General features: G+C 47.2%; 1 protein-coding gene across 3 annotated transcripts in view; it reads right to left on the minus strand.

Moving 5' to 3' along the window:
- The window catches only part of NRG2 (neuregulin 2), a 182,371-nt gene that overhangs the window by 29,621 nt on the left and 132,916 nt on the right, over positions 1-19,834 (minus strand). For all 3 annotated transcript variants that reach the window (XM_054079472.1, XM_009555906.2, XM_054079471.1), the window contains one exon: positions 8,547-8,667. In XM_054079472.1, the coding sequence (XP_053935447.1) occupies positions 8,547-8,667 (121 nt within the window). The remainder of the gene's footprint in view (positions 1-8,546; positions 8,668-19,834) is intronic.

A 19,834-nucleotide genomic window follows, 5' to 3' on the forward strand; every position in this document is an offset into this window, starting at 1 on the left:
TACTGTTGATCTCCACCTCAACACTTCCATAGCTCCAAATCTGTCCATCTTTCCCCTAAAGAATGTACTTCCCAGTTCTCCAAGGCAGGGTGACCATGTCCAGGACATTTCACCAGCTGTCCCTCTCACCAAAGAAAGCTTTGGAAGGCTTTGCCTGACTGATGTGGCTTTGGCACTTGATTCCTTTTGGGTTTCCCTTTGCTTTTGTTGGGTTTGCACTGAGAAAGAAAGCTGGTGCACTCTCACTGTCCGTGAGCAAACCTGTTTTCTGTGCTGGGCAGCACTGGCTTTTTGGGACCTGTGCTAACACCTCCATGGGGGAGTGTGCTGGGCTATATGTGCACCTCGAACTGCTCAGGGAGAACTTAAGGGTTGTGCGAGGCTTCACTGAGCTTCCTACTCATATGCGAAAGTTTCTCAGTATCGAGGTCACTTTTGAAATTGAAAGTCTGACTATCTAGTCAGGCAAATCTCTTTTCTCTTTCTTTTATGTCCATCTCAAAGCACAGGAAAGGAAGACACACCAGGAATGTCACCAGTCCAGCCAGCTCCTGTGAAAGCCCAGTCCAAGGAGATGAAGCCTGCTGACCTTCCCTGTGATGAAGCAGAGGAAGCTGGTGTTGGGAAACAGAGTGAAGAAGATGCCCTGTTGGCAACCAAAGAGCCCAAGCCTGAGTAGGTGAGTGATGCAGGTTCACAAGGACAGCCCTGGGAAAGCATGACTTTAGAGAGACCTTTAAGAGATTGCACTGGGGTTTAAATAGAGTATCCAGAAAAGATATCTTCCTAATCCTTTTTGAAGTTTATTCATCACCACTGAGTCACAAGCTTATACACAGAATCTTCAAGGGTATCCAGTTTAGCTTGCAAGCTGCTGCCTGTTTGTCTGGGATCTGAGATTTCATGAGTGTTGCAAGCACGCTGAAGGATCTCAAGGGTTCTAGTGAATGAGGCAGATGTCCTACCCACCCCAAAAAGGGGCACGTTGTCTGAAAAGAGCTAAAACTGTCTCAGGCACACATCCTCAAGTGGTCAGCCAAGGTTGGAACTTCAGTTTGACTGAAGCTCCGTGCCATCAAGGGAAGACTGAAAATCACATGAAAACTGATGCAAGGAAATAAAAACCCAGAGAAAGAAATTATTGAGAAGTGAAAAGCAAAGCATAAGAGTGACAAAGATGCTTTGAAGCCATGACAGCTACCATAAAGCCCATCTTCAGATCTCAGCAGTCAGCCCTGCGTGGGTGGGGAGAAGAGCTTTCTAGACAGAAGGCAGTAGATAACTGTCTTCACTGTGTCTAGGACAGCTTGGGCTTTCATCTTTAGTTACCAGTGAATCAGCACTAGGAAAAGTGACAGGAAAGAAACTCCTGTGAACACGAGCACCTTCTGTCATTTCCCAAGCTGTCAAGGCACATGTGCCGCTCTGTTGTCCCTGGGTTCTTATTTCTCAGAAGCGAGGCTGCTGGCAGCAACAGTGACCAAGAGACCTTTGAAAACATGCAGTACTCATGGTTCCTTGTATTTTTTAGCTGTCTCATACTTCTAGGCCAGTGAAGATTATTCGTTATTTGTTGCTATGGCTCCAGATGTAACTTCCAGAAAAGAAATTTCCAGTGTGCATGGCACATGAGTCTCTCAGTCTGGACAGGAAGAGCAATGGTAAGTAGCCCTTCTGCATGCAGAATGTGCTGATGGTGGTAAGGACGTCTGGGTAGCAATTCTTCAATGGCCAAGCATATGGCCTGAAGGACATACCTGAGAACTAAGGCTCACCAAGGTCAAGTGGCATAAGATTATCTTTGGTCATGGCATGATTCCTCCTGCACATCTGACCCTAGTCAAGAGGTTTTGACTGTCTCTCTCTCCTCCCTTTGAAAGCCCTTGCAGGGACTACACAGATGGTGGACTATTTCTGCAACTGTTACCTTTGGACTTCCTGGTCTACTCACGGGTGGCACAGAGGCCCAACATGTCTTCCCTCAAAGGCCATGGGAAGAGGCCAAAGCTGTGTTTGTAGGAACAGACTTGGGGAAGTACAAGCCTGCACCAACCTTTTGCAGACAGCATGTTGTCCCCTCTCTGGCCTGTGTGGAGAACCCCATCCCTCTGTGCCTAACCAAGGGCATGAGAATTTAAACTAATATACAATTTTCCACTTGCCACATCTGAAGATGTGCTCCTTGCAAGTGCCATTGATCAAACTGGCCAGGGATTTTTCTGTCCAGATTCTGTTGTTGCTGGAAAATGTCCAGTTCCTTCAGTTTTGACCAATTTCTTGAGACTATCTCTTACCCCATTTCAAAATCATTGACAAAGTTTTGCTCTTGGGTTCAAGATGAATTGCAGTTAAATATTTACATGGTAAAAAAAAAATGCAGTAAGATGATCAGCCAATTAAAGCATCTCAAAAAGTACAAACCAAAATGGTTTGAATGACCCATTTCTATGTTGTTTGGAGAGCACTTATTCATGACAATTGAGAAATTTTGACCTTTTGCCCTGAATCAGGGCAGAGTGATAATTATTGTTAATTATTATTTGCTAGTATTAATTACTAACATCATTATTATAATGCTCCTGCTGGAAGCAAAACTTTTGCTGCCCAGTTGATCTGAATCTTGCAATGGTTGGCACATTTCCTTTGCTTCCCCAGATCTTAATTACAGATGCCAAATTTGGTAGCTCTCATAATGCAACCCCTGTTACAGAGGAATGTGAACAAGCAGCTTCCAAATAACGGGGTGAGGAGAAGCTGTAGCAGAAAGACACAATGCACTGCTATAAGCAAATGGAGAAATGGTTCAAGCATGTTGCTATTTGTGCAAAGGGCTGCAAAAGAAGACCGTTCTGTCATTGTCCCCTGACCAGTCCCAGATGATCAGGCTCTGGAGAGCCACAACAGGAGGGACTCCACAAAACCACTGATGGGAAGAAAAGAAAGCAAACAGAATAAATCCAGAGGCCTTATCCAGAGCAGCTAATCAAGGCATGTTTGTTGTAGAGTCCATACCACAGGAACCCCCACCACTGACTCAGTGAAGACAACAGCACAGCTCCAATAGAGCTGTGGGAGCTCAGTAGGACCTGCACTGTTGTCTTCAATGAGACTCGCTGTTGCATGATCAGCTTTCACACTCCGTTGATTCCCAAGGGTCTGCTTTAATTATTTGTGCATTAAAAGAGACACATTGAACAGGATGCATAGACAGGCCACTTGAACCCCAGAGGTACCTGATCTTATTGCTCAAGATAAACAGAATGCAAAAACCAGTGGATGAGTCCTGGCTGGTTCAGGAGATTTAGGACAGGATGTGAGGATTTTCATCCCTGGCTCAAAACTGTGGGCTCTTCATTTCCAAGGATGTTGCAACACCTTCCAACAAAACAGTTCGCATATCCCTGGGACAGTGACGTCCTCGTGGTTGTGCAAGGTGCAACTTGTGCTGACCAAATCAGTATAGCTATGGGGAGCTCCTGACTCCATGAGGGAGCTGAGCAAGCTGTGCTACAAAGGGGGACCACAGCCGTATGAGGTCAGCCTGATGTTTACCTCTTTGAGTGGTGCTCTGGAAAAGCCCAGAGGAGCAGGCAATGTGGCTAACCCTTCAGAAGGATCTTTCACCTTTCCTGGGGGAATCTGCAGGAAAGGAGGAGGTAAGGAGATGGGCTTCTAGGAAATGAACATAGAATTTTGTAAACTGGTGATTTGCATACCTCAACTAGTTTTAAAAAAGAGTTGATCTTTTCTCTTTTGCTTTGTTTTGGTTTTTATTCTCTCCTTGACTTTCACTTTTTGTCTGAGGTCCTCCAGGCTTCTGCCTTCATCCTCTCACATAATGTAACGCTGTCAGCCCAAACCCAGAGAGTCTGTTTGTCTGTCAGCATCTGGAAATCCTTCAGCCTGACTCTTGCAACATGATGGGTGGGTGTTGCTTTACAAAGCTCTTTAAGTCTTCTGGTCCCACACAATTTAGGAAGACCATGGCCCATGGTACCAGCCACTTTAGTTACATCATCCACAAAAAAAAAAATGTCATGGAGTGCCTTTAAGCAGGGAGAGAAAGACTGTGCAGTGATGAGGCTTGGCTTTGTTTCTTTGTTTGGCTGGGAAGACCCCAACTGTAGGTAACATGTGCCAAGACCTAACAGGGAAAGAATATTTCTACTGTGATGCACACTCTAGCATAACCCCGTGGGGCATGGAACCTGGTGATCAAGATCAGAGCAGCCTCAAACTGCTCTAAGTTGTACCAAGAACCCAGTAGGCTCCAGAACCCAGTAGGCTCCAAGACCGAGGCATGTACAAGATCAGAGGCTGCTAGGCCATCCGAAGTGCTACATTCAGCTGGACACAACACATCAGTCATGGCTCTTCTGCATCCCAGCCCAGCTCAAGGTCTTGAGACTTGCTGTGTTCTTCCCTTCTGCTGGCACTGAAATTTGCTCTACTCAGACTCACCACTTCCCAGTAGTTATGGTAAGAAACCAGCCCAACTCATAAGGCCTCTCTGAGTAAAATGGTCCGGAAAAGTATCAACAAACTCTTCCTTTCAAGAGCCTGGGAGTTTTCATTTTAGGGCTGCTGAGTGAATTCTGTATGTGAGTGGCTCAGTTGTTTCCTGGGTTTATGCTGAAAATTTGCAGAGTATTTGAGGTGGATCACAATTCTCCCATCTAACTTCCAGGTGCTCTGTTTACAGCACAGACCGTATCACATTCAGGTTTCCTTTGACACTAGCATGGGTAGATTTTATTTCAAATTAAGCAGAAAATAATGTGAGCACATAATAAAAAAAAAAAAAAAGACAAAAAAAAAAAGACAATTTCTGGAACAGCTCCAAGTCCATTCTGGGCTCTTTTCTGGTGAAGAAAATGCATTGTCCAAGGCATAGCAGAAGTACGTTGAAAAGAGGTGGAGGAGGTAGGTATAAAGGCAAACAATTTGTGAAAGAGCAGAAGGAACACATTTCTGGAAAGCCTGTTAAAAAAATAATAATAAAAGGCCAGCTACCAATTTAGGCACTATCTTAAATCAAGCTTGAGCCACTTCAGGAGAAGAATTAATTTGAGAAGCCAGCTGCTCTTTTGCTCCAGAGCACCAGGGGTAAAATCTCCAGGGAGGATCTCCTGTGCTTGTGGTCAGCTGTAAACAATGAATCCACTGCAGGAAGCTGATCACAGGGTGGTGAGAGGTGGTGAACAAGAACACTCTAAAACTCTGTTTTCTGATAGCTGGTATTGGAAAGGCTGGTACTGTCAAACAGGTGCCGGGGTGCAAGGAGCTCCTTAGCACTCAGTGAAGAAGGTCCCCAGTACCTGAAGAGGCCTACGGGAAAGCTGGGGAGAGGGTCTTTATCAGGTACTGCAGGGACAGAATGAAGGGAATGGTTTTCAGCTAAAAGAGGGGAGATTGACAAGAGGTATCAGGAACAAATGTTTTCCTGTGAGCGTGAGGAGGCTAAGGCACAGGCTGCCCTGAGAAGTGGTGGCTGCCCCATCCCTGGAGGTGTTCAAGGCCAGGTTGGATGTGGCTTGGAGCCCCTGAGGTGTCCCTGCCCATGGCAGAGGGGTTGGAACTGGATGCTCTTTAACGTCCCTTCCAACCCAAACTATTCCATGCTTCTCTTCTTCAGGTGGACATTATTTTTAAAGCAAGACCCTCCCACAAGATCCTACAGACTCTAATCAGAATAGCAACAGTCCACAGACACATGCGTTGTTCCTGGCTCAAGCTGCTCGCACAGTTGTTGCTTGATCTCTAGCTCCAATGCACTCAAAGAGGTTGTGTGCAGAAGGACCTAACGATCCCCTCCATGCTCATGTCTCAGAGGGATGGCCTCGCTGGAGGACCAGAGCTGGCTCTCATGTTAGCAAGTTCAGAAATGCAGGTCAAAGCCTCCTCTGGTTTCTCCTATGGATCTTTGGATCTTTCTCATTGGATCTTTCACAAATCCCAGTGGCAGATCTCCGATCTCCTGTCTTGGTGCAATGAGGAAGAAACATTTCAGCGTTTTGATAGTTTGCAGGCAGGCAAATGTGAAGTCCATCCATCCATCATCAGCCTGCCCCAAGAATTATCCATGGTATCAGGAAAGCCATTTTATGGGAAATACCATATTCGTATGTTCAGTTCAAACACTTGTGCATTCCCCAATAACTGACTACGGCCTTTCAGAGTCCAGAAACTCTATGATTACAGTACTTCAAAAGCCAGGATTTCTTATCTTCAGTCTGTGACTTAATAATAAAAACACCCAAGGAGAATGAACATCCAGACATGTCCTCAAGCAGCAAGATCAGAAACAACTGTAATGTATGGAAGGCACTTGGGTGTCCTGGGTTCCTGTTAACACCGAATTGGTTTTTTTCTGGCAGATGAACAGTGATGGTGTAGACCTTCAAAGCACCTCCTTTCAGTTAACACTTTGCCGCCCTTCCATACACACTCATTCAATTCCCATCTGGTTTTAGCAATTGGTACCTTGGGACTAATCAGAAAAGGAAATCATTTTACCATCTGCAAGTAAGCAATTAAGGCTTTCAAACGATATGGAAAATTAGGTCTGTTTTGTATGGTACACAAAACCTTAATGGAATCCGTCACTGAGCTTCCTCTCTGTTTATCAGCTTTCATGGCAGCCTGGTTTGAAGGCAGACTATTCCTTCACAAGGCTGGAATTACTTTGGTTAAAACAGTCTGTCTACTGAAGACATTTGATAACTACTGTGTGTATCCTTCATTAGGAAAAACGGAGCCTTACCATCATAGCTGCATATGACAGGGCTTCAGGTAACCACAGCTGGATTTAGAAACTTGTCCAGTTTGAAAAATCTTGATCTGAATTCAAGTTCTTCCAAAAAGAAATATCCTTGAAACCTATGCTTTTGGCATCACCACATTACTTAGAGATAGAGAGATTGATTCATACACTCCTCCAGGCTCCAAGTGTTGAGCCCTTACAGCATGGAAAGACTGGAACTGCTGGGGCTTCCTGGAGCTACATAAGCATTATGGTTGTGACTTTGATTCATTATCTGGGGCTTCCTCAATGTTTCCTAAGGGCAACACTTGTAGGATGAACTTACAGTGCCACCAAGAAGCCAGAGGCAGAGATCACCACCCTAAGCACAGGTTTGTGATGTACAACAGCTGCTCTCACTTCACACACATGGAAAATGGGGACTAATATAGCATCTGGTTTCTCTCCTACCCAGCTTTTTCATGTCTGAAGGGGCAAGCCTGGGAGAATTGGAAGATGCTCTTCATCCCATGTCCTTCCTACCACAGCTGATCCTGCATTGGAAAGCGAGAGCACAGGAGCTCAGCAGAATGCATTTCTACATGCTCTCTCCCACTGCTCCCTTCCAAAACAAAGAACTGCTGGGAGAAGGGAGGAGTTGTGCTAAGCACGATCTAGCTCATAGTCCTTCCAGAAGAGGGGATGGTTCTGTTCAGATGTGTCCTTCAAAGCCTGAGGAGCTGAGGTGTCTAGTGAGTATCACACCACACAGCAGCAATGAGATGAGGTTGAGATCCACAGATGTAAATACCTTTGACTGTGTGTTTCCATGGAGAGGTCTCTGGGCCACACAGAAAGAAAATAGTCAGCTCTGGGCTTCTGCAAGTTGGGCACAGTGATGCCTGGGTCCCCAGGTGAGCTCAGAAGCTGACAGCATCTGCTCAGCAAATGCACACCCAGGGTACCACCTTGTGCTCTCCCCACAGGAGCCAGTGGCAGGTACAGGTGTGCTTTGGGCACTGATACCTCCAGCACTGGCAATCAGACTGCACTGCTCATTCACAGTCCCCATCAGGCATGGAGGGTGACCCGTGAGATGCTCTCGGCCTTGTTAGCTGTGATATGTTTGAACCAGAGGGGAAAAAGTCTCACATCCCATTCCACATCTCTCAGACTAGGCAGCTCCACTTCAACCCCTCCAAGAAATTTCATTTTAAGGATAACTTAGTAGGTCTCCCTGGAGGGGAGGGGGAGGGTGCAGGTTTTAATATTTGAAGTGAAGAAATAAACAGCCCACAGCCTGCCACAAAATGGGACAGTGCAGTGGACAGCTAAACCCATTCCTGGGCCCACGAGGTGCAGACAGGAGAGGTAATGGTCAGGACTCAGCAAGGGACTGGCTGTGGTCACACGGAAGGGAGGTGGCTGTGCACTGGGGAAAACCAGCCCCACATCCAGGATGTGTCAGTAGGGGATGTAGAGCTTTGACCTAGATCAGAAAAACCAAGAGGGACCCAAACTTCCCTAACACTGCAGAAGAGAAAGGGAAGAAAGGGAAAGGAAACCGCCAGGACAAACATATCCTTAGAGGGAGAGTCAGGAAAGGTGAACAGTGGCACTCACATGAAAAAGAATATACAACCCCTCCTCCCTGCCCCCACCCCTCCAGTCTCCCTTTCTGAACCTGCGCAGCTAAAACTGCAATTGTCAGGACCTCTGAGCTACCCCTCCTAGAGCTGCACAGAGGTCTCCTCTCCCCCAGCCAAGGGATTCCCATAATGACAGAAGAACTACACTCACTTACTTGCAAGACAGCTGGTTAATCCCCTCAATGTAGTAGCACACCCCACCATTGACACAATAGGACTTGGCTGTTTCGTTGCATTTTCTTGCATGCCCGGACCAGGAGGAGAGAGTTGTGGTTACTGCAGGGAAAATAATAAAACACACACAAGAAGAATGTATTGTTATTTCCTTTGTTGGGCAATTCTGTTTTCTTAGATTATTTTCAACTAGTTCATTTGCCAAATTAAAAACCCCAGAGCTACAAACCTCAGCCTGTGCCTTTAGGCTCACCTTCACCTCTCCAGGTCCTGGGGCTGTGACTTGACCTTTCCTTTCCCAGTAAAAGTCACCAAGTGAGGGAGGAGTGATGGCACGCCTGCCTCTAGGCAGTCAGCACGTCAGGGCAAGATCATCTTTTTGGCAAGCTGAAGGGAAAAGTGCCCCATTCTCACCTCTCCTGACCCTCCCCTTACACATGGATGCGACTCTGCGCCAGCCAGCAGGAGGGAGGTTAGGGAGAACGTGAGCTGCAGAGGCACAGAGTCACACGCTGCTCAGGCCTGATGTGCATCATGATACTACCAAGATCCAGAGATACTGGAATGAATATTTCATTGCTCCCACAGTCTCTGGGAGGAGATAAGTTTTCAGAACCAGAAGCAAGTGCCCTCACCATCTCCACAAGCAAGAACAGGTCTATCTCTCCTCCCTTGTTCCTGATAATCCCTCTGTCATGCCCCGACGGGGCTGCCTCAAGAAACCAAGCAGGAGTTCAGCAGAAGTCAGTCAGCCTCAGTCTGTGCTAAGACAGATGGAAGCAGCCAGTATGACTATACAGATGCTTTTCCAAATCCAAATTTCTTTCTGGAGAAAAGCTTTCCAGCCATGTAAGGTACAAACAAAACTGAAGGCACTCTGCAGTATTTCACCGCAATTCCTGCCTCTGAATGACTCAGACAAACTCAAAGCCCAAAGCAGAGTCTCCATAGGCAAGACAAAGGCTTCTAGGAAAGGAAAAACTTTCATTAGAGCAACTGATATGGGCTACAAAAGCAGACCAGCTTTTGGGATTGCAGCCTCTTCTTCACACAGTCAAAACAAGGGCTGGACACTCAAAAGTATCTGCTTTTTCCAACAGAATAGTTAAATCCATTGTGCCTCTCAAAGCATGACTGCACCTCCTGGAGGGGTCAGTGACTTCAGACCAGCCACTGAAGACAGAGCACCTCATTGATACAGGAGTCAAGAAAGAAGGCTGGAGCCAGAGCCCCAGGCAGGAGCTAGTCAGAACCATGGGAGGAGCACCGAGGCCTGCCAGAGCCTGCCCTGTGGAGGGATCTGAGGCTGCCCCTGCACCCGTCCTGCCTCTACAGCAGGCTCAGAGGCTGTCATGGGTGCCTGCTGCCTCCAGCTGCAGTCCCCACTGCCAGAGCCAAGGTCTCTGCTTTCATGCTCCAGCTCCAGCCCAGCACCTCCCAGGCATGTCCAGGCTCCCACAGGTACTGGAGGGCTCCCAGCATCCTGTTGAGCTTCTCACATTTGGTGATGCCGAGCACACGAGCAGCCAGACGAGCAGCTCTGGCTCCTTGCTTCTAGGACTCTCTACCTGCGTGGGGTCCATGCCACTCTCAATGAAGAGTTTGCACAGCAGCAGCCCACGCTGTTACCTGCACACTCAGGTAACAGACTGGTTAACTCACTGGTTAACTCAGGTAACTCACACCAAGGCAGAGCCAAGCTCACTGTTCATTTTGCTTGCACCAACGCACTGTCCAACCCTGTCTTCTGTTCCCATAGGGAAGTCAACGCCTTCCACTGCCTAGCGGAGCCAGCGCTGTGCACGGAGCAGAGCTATGTCTGTGCTTTGCCTTGAATAACCATTGCCTCTGGGGTTGTCTTTTCACAGCACCCAGCAACTTGTCTCAAAGTGCTTCGCAAACCAGATATGGCAAATACCTCAGCAAAGACTGAGAAGGCACGTGGCCCTGGGACAGAAAAGAGCTGCTTCCCTCCTAGAGCACCTAATGCCAGCCAGCTGGGAGCCAAATGTGAAGCAGTGTAGACAGATCAGAGCATACGCTGGGTTTTAGACCAGATGATGAGTTGACCAAGCCATCAAAGAAGTCCTGGCAAAAAAACCCTCAAATATGAAAATCCCCAGACTTCTGTAGGGAAATTCACTACTCCCTTCTAGTTAAGATTAATGAGAACTAGAAGCCAAAGCCATTGTAATGGTTTTGTAACAAGTCTGTATAATTTATATCTTTGCAAGACAGCAGCATTTCCTCTAGGACACATGGAGATCTGAGGTTTCAAGACAGAGGAGCTCTAATTGCATGTGACAGCACCTGGGCTTTCTTTGCAAGGCCACTCCTTTAGCTATTGCTTGATTCAGCAACTTAACCCAAGACTTAGCTCCAAATGCCTTTTTAAAAATGAGTATGAAAATAAAATCTAGCCTGGCAGCATGCAGCTGTGTCCCAAAATGCAGCTGGAGCCCGGCTGTGCGTGGGCTTCACTCTGCATGTGCATGGCAAGCTGCAGGCTTTGCAGGCTGCCAGACAAGGTGTCCTGCAGCTCTCCTGGGGCTTGTTGGGCCTGTCTTGTGGAGGTAGAGTCAGTGGCAGAGCAAGCATGGGCCTGCCAAGGACGTATGAAAGTCACAGGGGAGCAGGTAGAGAGCAGACAGCCACTGTCCCTTCAAATGGTCCCCAAGTGCTGCCTGGCCGGCACACAGCGTGGGAGCTGCTGTAAGTGCCTTGCAGGGTGGCGCTTCAGAGTTTAGAGTGCTTGCAGGTTTTCATAGAATCATGGAATGGTTTGAGTTGGAAGGGACCTTAAAGCCCATCCAGTTCCAACCTCTCTGCCATGGGCAGGGACACCTCCCACTGGATCTGGTTGTTCAAAGCCTCATCCGACCTGGCCTTGAACACCTCCAGGGATGGAGCAGCCACCACTGCTCTGGGCAACCTGGGCCAGGGCCTCAAGATGCAGTGCTGTGTGATGTTGGGATACTAGAGTGGATTACAGTGCTGACCAGCTAGAGATTCCATGGAATTTTCATCCCGTTTAAACAATTTTGTCCTTCTAAACAAATAAAAAAGACTGGCACGAATGAGGCTTGGAACGTGCATGTTGTGCACTCTTGGAAAGAGAGATGTCAACAGAGCTAGGCCTGTCAGAAAAATACACAATTGATCCTAGAAGCATCTTGTTAAAGCTGTTATCTTCTAAATCCTATTTTCTGCAAGTACCATGCCTTTTCTCTCAAAGAAGCACAAAGTGTTTCAAAAACAACTCACAGAGTCATATTGCTATGGTCCATTTGTTAGAAGCAGAGATGTAGCAAAGGGTACACCAAGAGGCAGTCATCCCAGTTCCCTGCTGTGGAGAGTGTCAAGAAATACAGGCCATTACAGGAATATCAGCTGAGAAGCACTGGTCAAAACACAGCCCTGTCTTCTCTCTTGACAGTGGCCAACAGGCAATGCTTAAATAAGATCAGCACAAGCACACAATGATAATTTTCTTTTGACCATCTAGGATGAGCCGCTCAGAGACAACCCAGGTCAGCTGCAGTGTCTTTACATTTCACAGCTTTTGATGGATTTCTCCTCCACGACTGTGTTTAGTTGCTACTTGAACACATCAAGTCTCATAGCACCCACAATATTTGTGATGAGAGCTCCAGGGTTACATACATGGTGTACACAGACACATTTCCATTTCATTTTTTTACACCTGCCCCTTCTTGGCTCTTGTATTAGAAAAAAAAAAAAAAAAAAAAGAGTGGTCATCCCCAGTTGTTTCCCCTGTGCTTGCTGTAGCTTTGCAGGCACAGCCAGCATCTCCGTCCCTACCTGGAATGTACCGACCTCTTTAGCAGCTTCTTCTACAGCAGCTAATCTGGCTGCAGTCCTTTGTGCCATCTGGTTTTCTCTTTGCCAATGGCAAAGTTCTGGTTTTCTCTTTGCCAATGGCAAGGCCATCCCCCACCCACGATATTTGGTTTGTTCTCTGCTCATAGTAATTCCTAATATTCATTTTGAGTTTTGAGGTATTGAATACAGACTTTTATTGATCATAACCCTGAAATCTCACTCCTGCATGGCAATACATAGTCTGGAGCCTTGTAGGGTGCTTCATTGCTCTGGGATGTGCTGCAGCTGGAACTTCATCTTCACGAGGGCAGCAGCAGCAACTAGTTTGGGAGCAAGGATTAAGAGACCTTCCAAGTGAGACAGAGGGAAGCAAAATGACTCACTTAGCAAATGTTAATTCAGCCTAGGCTAAAATGTTTTACCCTCTAGCACCATGTGGCTGAAGATCACAGGGAATCATCTTGAAGCATGAGGCCAAGAGATATTTAGTTGTGTTTCCACCACACTAGCAGGAAAATTGCTAGATTCACAACTTAACTCCATTCAGTTCCTTTATGTTGAGCTGTACTTCCCCATTAGCCTGGGCCATTGGAAATACCATTACAAATCTCTACCTGGTCCTGAGTCATCTGCAGTTCAATGACTGATGTTGGTAAAGTGAACCTCACGCACAGTTTATTTGCAGTCATGCATGTTCATTCACCTCCGCTCCAGACGCCACCCAGGTGTGCCTGGTGATCCAGAAACGACTTTCCACAGCTATTTTACCTTAACTGCCACATGGTACCAGGCAGATTTTGCTCCCTGGTGTGGTAGAAGAAGTCCTTCAGTCAGCCTCCAACACAATTCCATCTATCCCAATTGAGTTGGAAAGTTGTAAAATTACTGCAATAGATGGAGATCTGAATAAGCAAGGGAGAAGGTTTGGGTGCTAGCTGCAATCTGGGTGGAAAGGAACTGGCATGAAGGCAGTGGGAGGTTGCGCAGTGAGATCAGTCATGTACCAACTGCCTCCCTGAGTACTTCAATTAATTAAGTGAAAGAAACAAGGAGTGTTCTTTGGGCAAGCTACAGAAAATAAATGGTGAAATTAAACCAGAGGGAATAAGCATGGTGCCCCTGAGACATGGGCCTCTGCAAACACGCAAGCTGGTCACAATGCTCCTGCAAGGGGGAAGGAGGCCTGGAGCACCCTGCTTTCAGCAAGCCAGAGCTCCAGCTGGTCTGCCGGTCTTAGTCCCAGCACTAACAACAAAGCAGAAGGGGATGAGAAGTTAAGGACGAGGAAAAGAGGGCTGCCTTTTGATGGATGCGATTGCAAATGATCTGAAGCCACGTTTTGTTGGTGCTGTCCCAGTTAGCGAGGACAGTGCAGCACAAGCTGCAAGTATCTGAAGAACAAGTCTCATGAAGAGCAGCTGAGGGACCTGGGCTGTTTAGCCTGGAAAAGACTAGGCTGAGGGGAGACCTCATAACTCTCTGCAGTTTCCGGAAAGGAGGATGGAGTGAGGTGGGTACTGGTCTCTTCTCCCAAGTATCAAGCGATAGGATGAGAGGAAATGGCCTCAAATTGCACGAGGGGAGGTTTAGATTGGAGAGTTGTTTGGACTCAATGATCTTAAAGGTCTTTTACAACTGAAACCATTCTGTGATTCTGTGATTCTGTGATAGTAGGAACAACTTCTTTATTGAAAGAGTGATGAAGCCCTGGCAGAGGCTGCCCAGGGCAGTGGTAGAGTTGCCATCCCTGGAGGAGTTAAAAAAAACTTGTAGATGTGGCATTTCAGGACATGATTTAGTAGGCACAGTGGGGTTGGACTGGGTGATCTTAGAGGTCTTTTCCAACCTTAACGATTCTACGATTCTAAGCACATAAGATATTCAGAGCACTGTAGTCATTCAGAGCATGTGTTTTCTACCACACACTTGGGTTACTTGGGGCTAATGTCAACGTCAGGGCAACAGACAGGAAAGCCACGGGCACCAACATTTGCATCTGGACTCCCCTTCACATAGTCCATCTATGCAGAAAGGCCATTAATGATTGCGCAGGGGTTCTTACACAACTTCTCTGTGCACATCATTTAACCTTTGCGGGCATTCACCAGGCAGTTCTCGGGAACCTGGTGAAATACTCCCCCTGTAAAGAGTTAATAAATGTAACTTGAACTATAAATTAGTTAATTTTTCACAAACTACAGCTACTGACGAGTAGAACAGGGACACAGAGACAGTTTTGCTGGGTTTTTTTATAAGTAACATTGACTGCTGGGTTCATAGAGTACAGACACTTTACTCTCTCAATATTTAGACATTCAGTTAGACAGATGAACTCAGCTGGTTGGAGAGTGTATACAAATTGCCTGCTCTGTATATGCCTCGTGTACTTACTGATAAAACACAGAATTGCTGGGGTTCCTCTGAACCGAGTTCATCCAACTGCTTGTCAGAAAAACATGGATGAGAATTCATGGCCGAGCTATTCCTTAGTTGTAGCACTTTAATCCCACTGTAAGCCACACTAAAATCATGATTTATGCTGATTAATGCACAGAGGGACTCTTGATCCTAACCATTCCCTCAGTGGCACGTTTCTGTACGGCTGGAACAACACTCTTCTTAATAAACCTGAAGGCTGGATGCTCCCTACTGCAATTTGTACATAGTATCAGAAGGGGCTGTGCAGGCTAGGGCTCACCTGGCAACAGACTGGGGACTCTGGAGTTCATAAAAATCCTGCTCCTGTGTATTTATTCATTTGGAAAAGATCCAATATTTACCCCTACGTTTTACTGAAATAGATCCTGCTGGAACTATGTTCCTGATTCCTGTGGGGATCATGAGGCTCAATAGCTGCAGACCAGAAGTTCATCTCAAAACAAATGTTAGACTGCAGGACACTCGTCTCAGAGCATCAGATATTGCTGATCAAAACAACAGAGGCAGCACACCCACACCTCCCATCTACACCGTTCAGATGTTTCACTGAGGAGAAAGTTGAAAGGTCTCTGAGCACCCAGGCGCTGCCTGTTTCCACAGGACAGGTACCCATTGCAGGGGCAAAGACCTGTGTTACTATAAAGCTTCCAGTTGCTCCATCAGCCTGTTCTCTCCAGCTTTATGAAGAATCCCTATGTTTTTCCTTACAAGGGTCCCAAAATGCACGCATTAGCACTGCAGCATTTCATTCTCCCATATCCCATCATCAATGGTATCAATAGCAGCAACGTGATGCTTGAATGAGGGGATTTGTTCAACAACCTCAAAAGCCTTTTGCAGGGCCAGTGCCAGCATGAATGCTCTGCAGGCAGGACAGCCAAAGCCCAGGAATTTAAAGCACTTGCCAGGATCACTCAATGGAGTCAGACAGACCGGAGCTTCTGGTACACAGCCTCCTGCTCTGAACGCTGGGCTCGTGGCCTCAGTTCTTCCCAGGGATATCACCTTCCTTTCTACGCTTCACTCCATACTGCCCATCCTTGCCTTTGGAGTCAACCTGGCCCGTCTCTCTGTCGCAGTTAGAACAGTAGATGTGATGGCTACTTAAAAAATACAGAGTGTGCAAAATAAGCAGCAACACAGACCTGACACCAGCCAGGCACAACATAGCTCTCCCTGCAGACTGACAGCGAGATCTCCACCGTGTACACCTCCAGGTACCACACCTGGGTGCACACAGGCGCCACTCAATTACCAACCACACCTCTAGTGGTGGGACTTAAATTATCTGAGTAAGGGAATGTGAGGGCTTATTTTCAGTCTAATAGTCAAAACTGGTCTGATCACATGGCCCGAGGCTGACTGACTTTCATCCATTCTGCCCGTGCTCTGGGCTGGCTGGACACCTTCCGCTCTAAACCAACAGCACCATGCTCGCATTTGTAGCATTACTGATTCCAGGACAGCATAGTGCCTTCAGGCTGGAACGACCAGAGACTGACCAGCCAATCAACATGGAGGTCTGCCACGGTGACCCAGTAAAGGCCATACCAGACTGGACTTGAGACAAGGCTTGAGGGAATTCGCTGAACCTTAATTACACAGCACATCTTACTGTGGTATATGCTGAATAAGTTCAACTAGATTTGTCCAGATGTGACTTATGAACTACATCAGAGTAAACATCACTGAGCCACTGTATTCGTGGCAACTAACCAGGTTCATATCACCTGGGAGAGAGAAAGTAAGGAAAATATTTCCATCACCCAGTCATGCTAAGCATTGGGGAAGGTACCAAGCGGGAAGAGTCTGAATGAGTTGAAAACAATGAGTCTACAAACAGTCCAATGACATCACTAAGATGACAGCTATGAAATCTGTGGACCCAAAGCGGTGTGAGGAAAGTTAAGACTTAATTGGGGAAAGAAGGGCTGTTTCACTCTGCCTTTCACAGGGATCATAGATTCATGGAATGGTTTGGGTTGGAAGAGACTTTAAAGCCCATCCAGTTCCAACCCTCTGCCATAGGTAGGGACACCTCCCACTGGATCAGGGAGCTCCAAGCCCCATCCAACCTGGCCTTCAACACTTCCAGGGATGGGGCAGCCACCGCTGCTCTGGGCAACAGGAAAACATTTTTTCCTAAGATCTCATCTCCATCTCCCCTCTTATAGCTGAAAATCGTTTCCCCTTGTCCTATCCCTTCCCTCCCAGATCAAGAGCACCCTCCCACCCCCCAGCTTTCCTGGATTCTCTTTCAGTCCTAGAAGCTGCTCTAACGTCTCCCCATAGCTGTCTCTTCTCCAGACTGAACAACCCAAACTCTCTCAGCCTGTCAAAATCCCTAAAAGGACTTCAAGGAGTCCTGATCCCCAGCAGCTGAACTAAATGCCCCAAAATCAACCCAGCGAGCCTAGCTTTCATTCAGGTACCCCTTGTCCTCATGTTGCCCAGCACAACTCAGCATTCCCTCTTCTGCTCTTTCTCCCTCTTTCATCTTCTCATCCGACACCAAACCTTGCCCTGGTGCTGAGCGCCTGCAGCGCCATCCAGCAGCCCAGCCATTGCTGCCGGTCTACAGACACCGACCACGCAAAGGCCCTCAACCAGGTTAGCTGGAGAGTGACCCAGGTGGAGGAGAGGAGTTGAGCAGCTGTGTTAGTTTACAGCATCTGCCTATCAGTGGTGGATCCTCTCAGATCCTGACAGTATTCAAACCCTGCTTCCTCCACCCAGCCTGGTCTCTTTCAACCCCCACAGCTTCATCCATTTGTTGAAGTCAAGGAACTGAACAAAAGGAGAACTCAACAGCACAAAACAATTGAATGGGATTACCTGACCTTTTCAGAGATTTCAAACCTTATCTTACCTTTTACAAATGAAACTTTGATAAAGTTTTACTATCTTTGCCCTGCATAAAATTTCCCTCTGAGAACGTCCTACGGATTGCTCTGAACCTTCTTCCATTTTTGCCTCAATCAAAATGTTTCTAAACTTTGCCACTGACTCCTCTCCTGTTTACCAGGCAGATCTGTAGCCACAAACTCCCGAACCCTGTTTAGCTAATTCAAGCTGCACACTGACAGGATCACACCACCATTTTGAGTACTCTGGAGGTTGAAATGAGGATAAAGGACCTTTTTCCCTGCATCAGGGTGCATGAACAAGTTACCCCATCCCTGCAAGTTCCTGCCTGTGAGCTGTGACGCCCTAGCTCCACAGTCTCATCTTGTGACAAACAGAAGACCATGTCTTATTTAACACTTTTTCACTGTGGATTGAGGCTACTGCAATGATCTCATGCTCACTGGCCTCAGTAGGAAGACTCCTTGACAGGAGTAGCAGGCGTTGTCGTCTCCTTTGAGTCCCAGTGCTTTCTGAAGAAAGCACCTCCAGGGCTGCTCTAGTACAACAATGCTCAAACAAAAGCATATACTCAGAGCAAGGTGTAAGGCTGTGGTACCACAGCAAAATACACAGCATCATGGAAAGACTTTCCCAGACACCAGATTTCCTTTCTGAATCTGGCCGTCAGGGTCTAGCTTGACCATATGGACAAAAGCTGGTGGTAAGATAGACAGCACACCCCTATGAACAGGCTAGCGCTCATTACACTCCATGGTTCAGCTTCTTATGTTTGCTAAATGGCTCTAGCTCACCTGAACATATCCACATCACTGAATGAAGCTGAGTGGTGCCCCATGCCATGCACATGCCATGGGCTGGGGGGGGCACCAGCAACCCCAACTCTCTGTCTCACAGGTCCCAGTACTCACCCTGAGTATAGGGTTGCATCCACATGGGCTGAACAAGAATACAAGGCAGATCTGAATCCAGACAGCTCTCAAAATGCTGCACCACCAGATCCCAGATCTCCCAAGTGTGCTGGCTTTGGTCTCAGATCAGACTAGAATCAGCTTTGTCTCTACACCAGAAACATTGTAAGATCCTTGGGTTTCTCCATGCTGCCATGAGATCTTTGAGGGTCATATAAAACAGTGTCCCCCCTGTCTAAGGGAGCCAGGCAGCAGGTAGGCAAAGGGAACAGCAGCTGGGGAAGAGATTCCATGCACATAATTGTAACAATGCAGATGTTTCCAAGAATCTATGGTACCCATTTGTGGCCTAGTGTCAGGTGTCAGCTAGGCATGGGAAGGTGCTGAGGTGGAAAGCAGTGGGACAAAAAATATGCTTCCAGATAATAAAGTTATCCAAGAATGGAGAGAGAACACATTGGAGACCCACATTGGCTGCATTTTGAGTGCTGTCTGGTGTGTAAACCTGCCTTGCACAAAGGATGCAGCAGTGCCCAGAGGCCTGTGGCCACTAGAGGACAGGAGATGGAAGGCAGGTGTGACTCAGAATGTGGCTGGGTTTGCTAACACTCAAAGCAAAGTGTATCACTTTGCTACACTCACAAGTGATAAGAAAAGCTCTAATAGTGCTCCAAGGGGGAAATATGTGATATCTCACTCCTTTTCCCAAAGCAAGGGTAGAAAGGAAGACCATCCAGAAAGGAACTGGTATCAGAAATGGGGTCACCAGCAGGTCCAGGGAGGTGATTCTCCCTCTGTACTCAGCACTGGTGAGACTGCACCTTGAATACTGTGTTCAGTTCTGGGCCCCTCACCACAAGAAGGATGTTGAGACTCTGGAGCGTGTCCAGAGAAGAGCAACAAAGCTGGTGAAGGGGCTGGAGAACAAGTCTTCAAGGAGCGGCTGAGAGAGCTGGGGGTGTTTAGCCTGGAGAAGAGGAGGCTGAGGGGAGACCTTATTACTCTCTACAACTGCCTGAAAGGAGGTTGTGGGGAGGAGGGAGCTGGGCTCTTCTCCCAAGTGACAGAAGACAGGACAAGAGGGAATGGCCTGAAGCTCCGTCAGGGGAGGTTCAGGTTGGATATCAGAAAAAAATTCTTCACAGTAAGAGTCATTGGGTACTGGAACAGCTGCCCAGGGAGGTGGTCGAGTCACCTTCCCTGGAGGTGTT

The sequence above is a fragment of the Cuculus canorus genome, chromosome 14 (genome assembly GCF_017976375.1).
Source record: "Cuculus canorus isolate bCucCan1 chromosome 14, bCucCan1.pri, whole genome shotgun sequence".
NCBI lineage: Eukaryota > Metazoa > Chordata > Aves > Cuculiformes > Cuculidae > Cuculus > Cuculus canorus.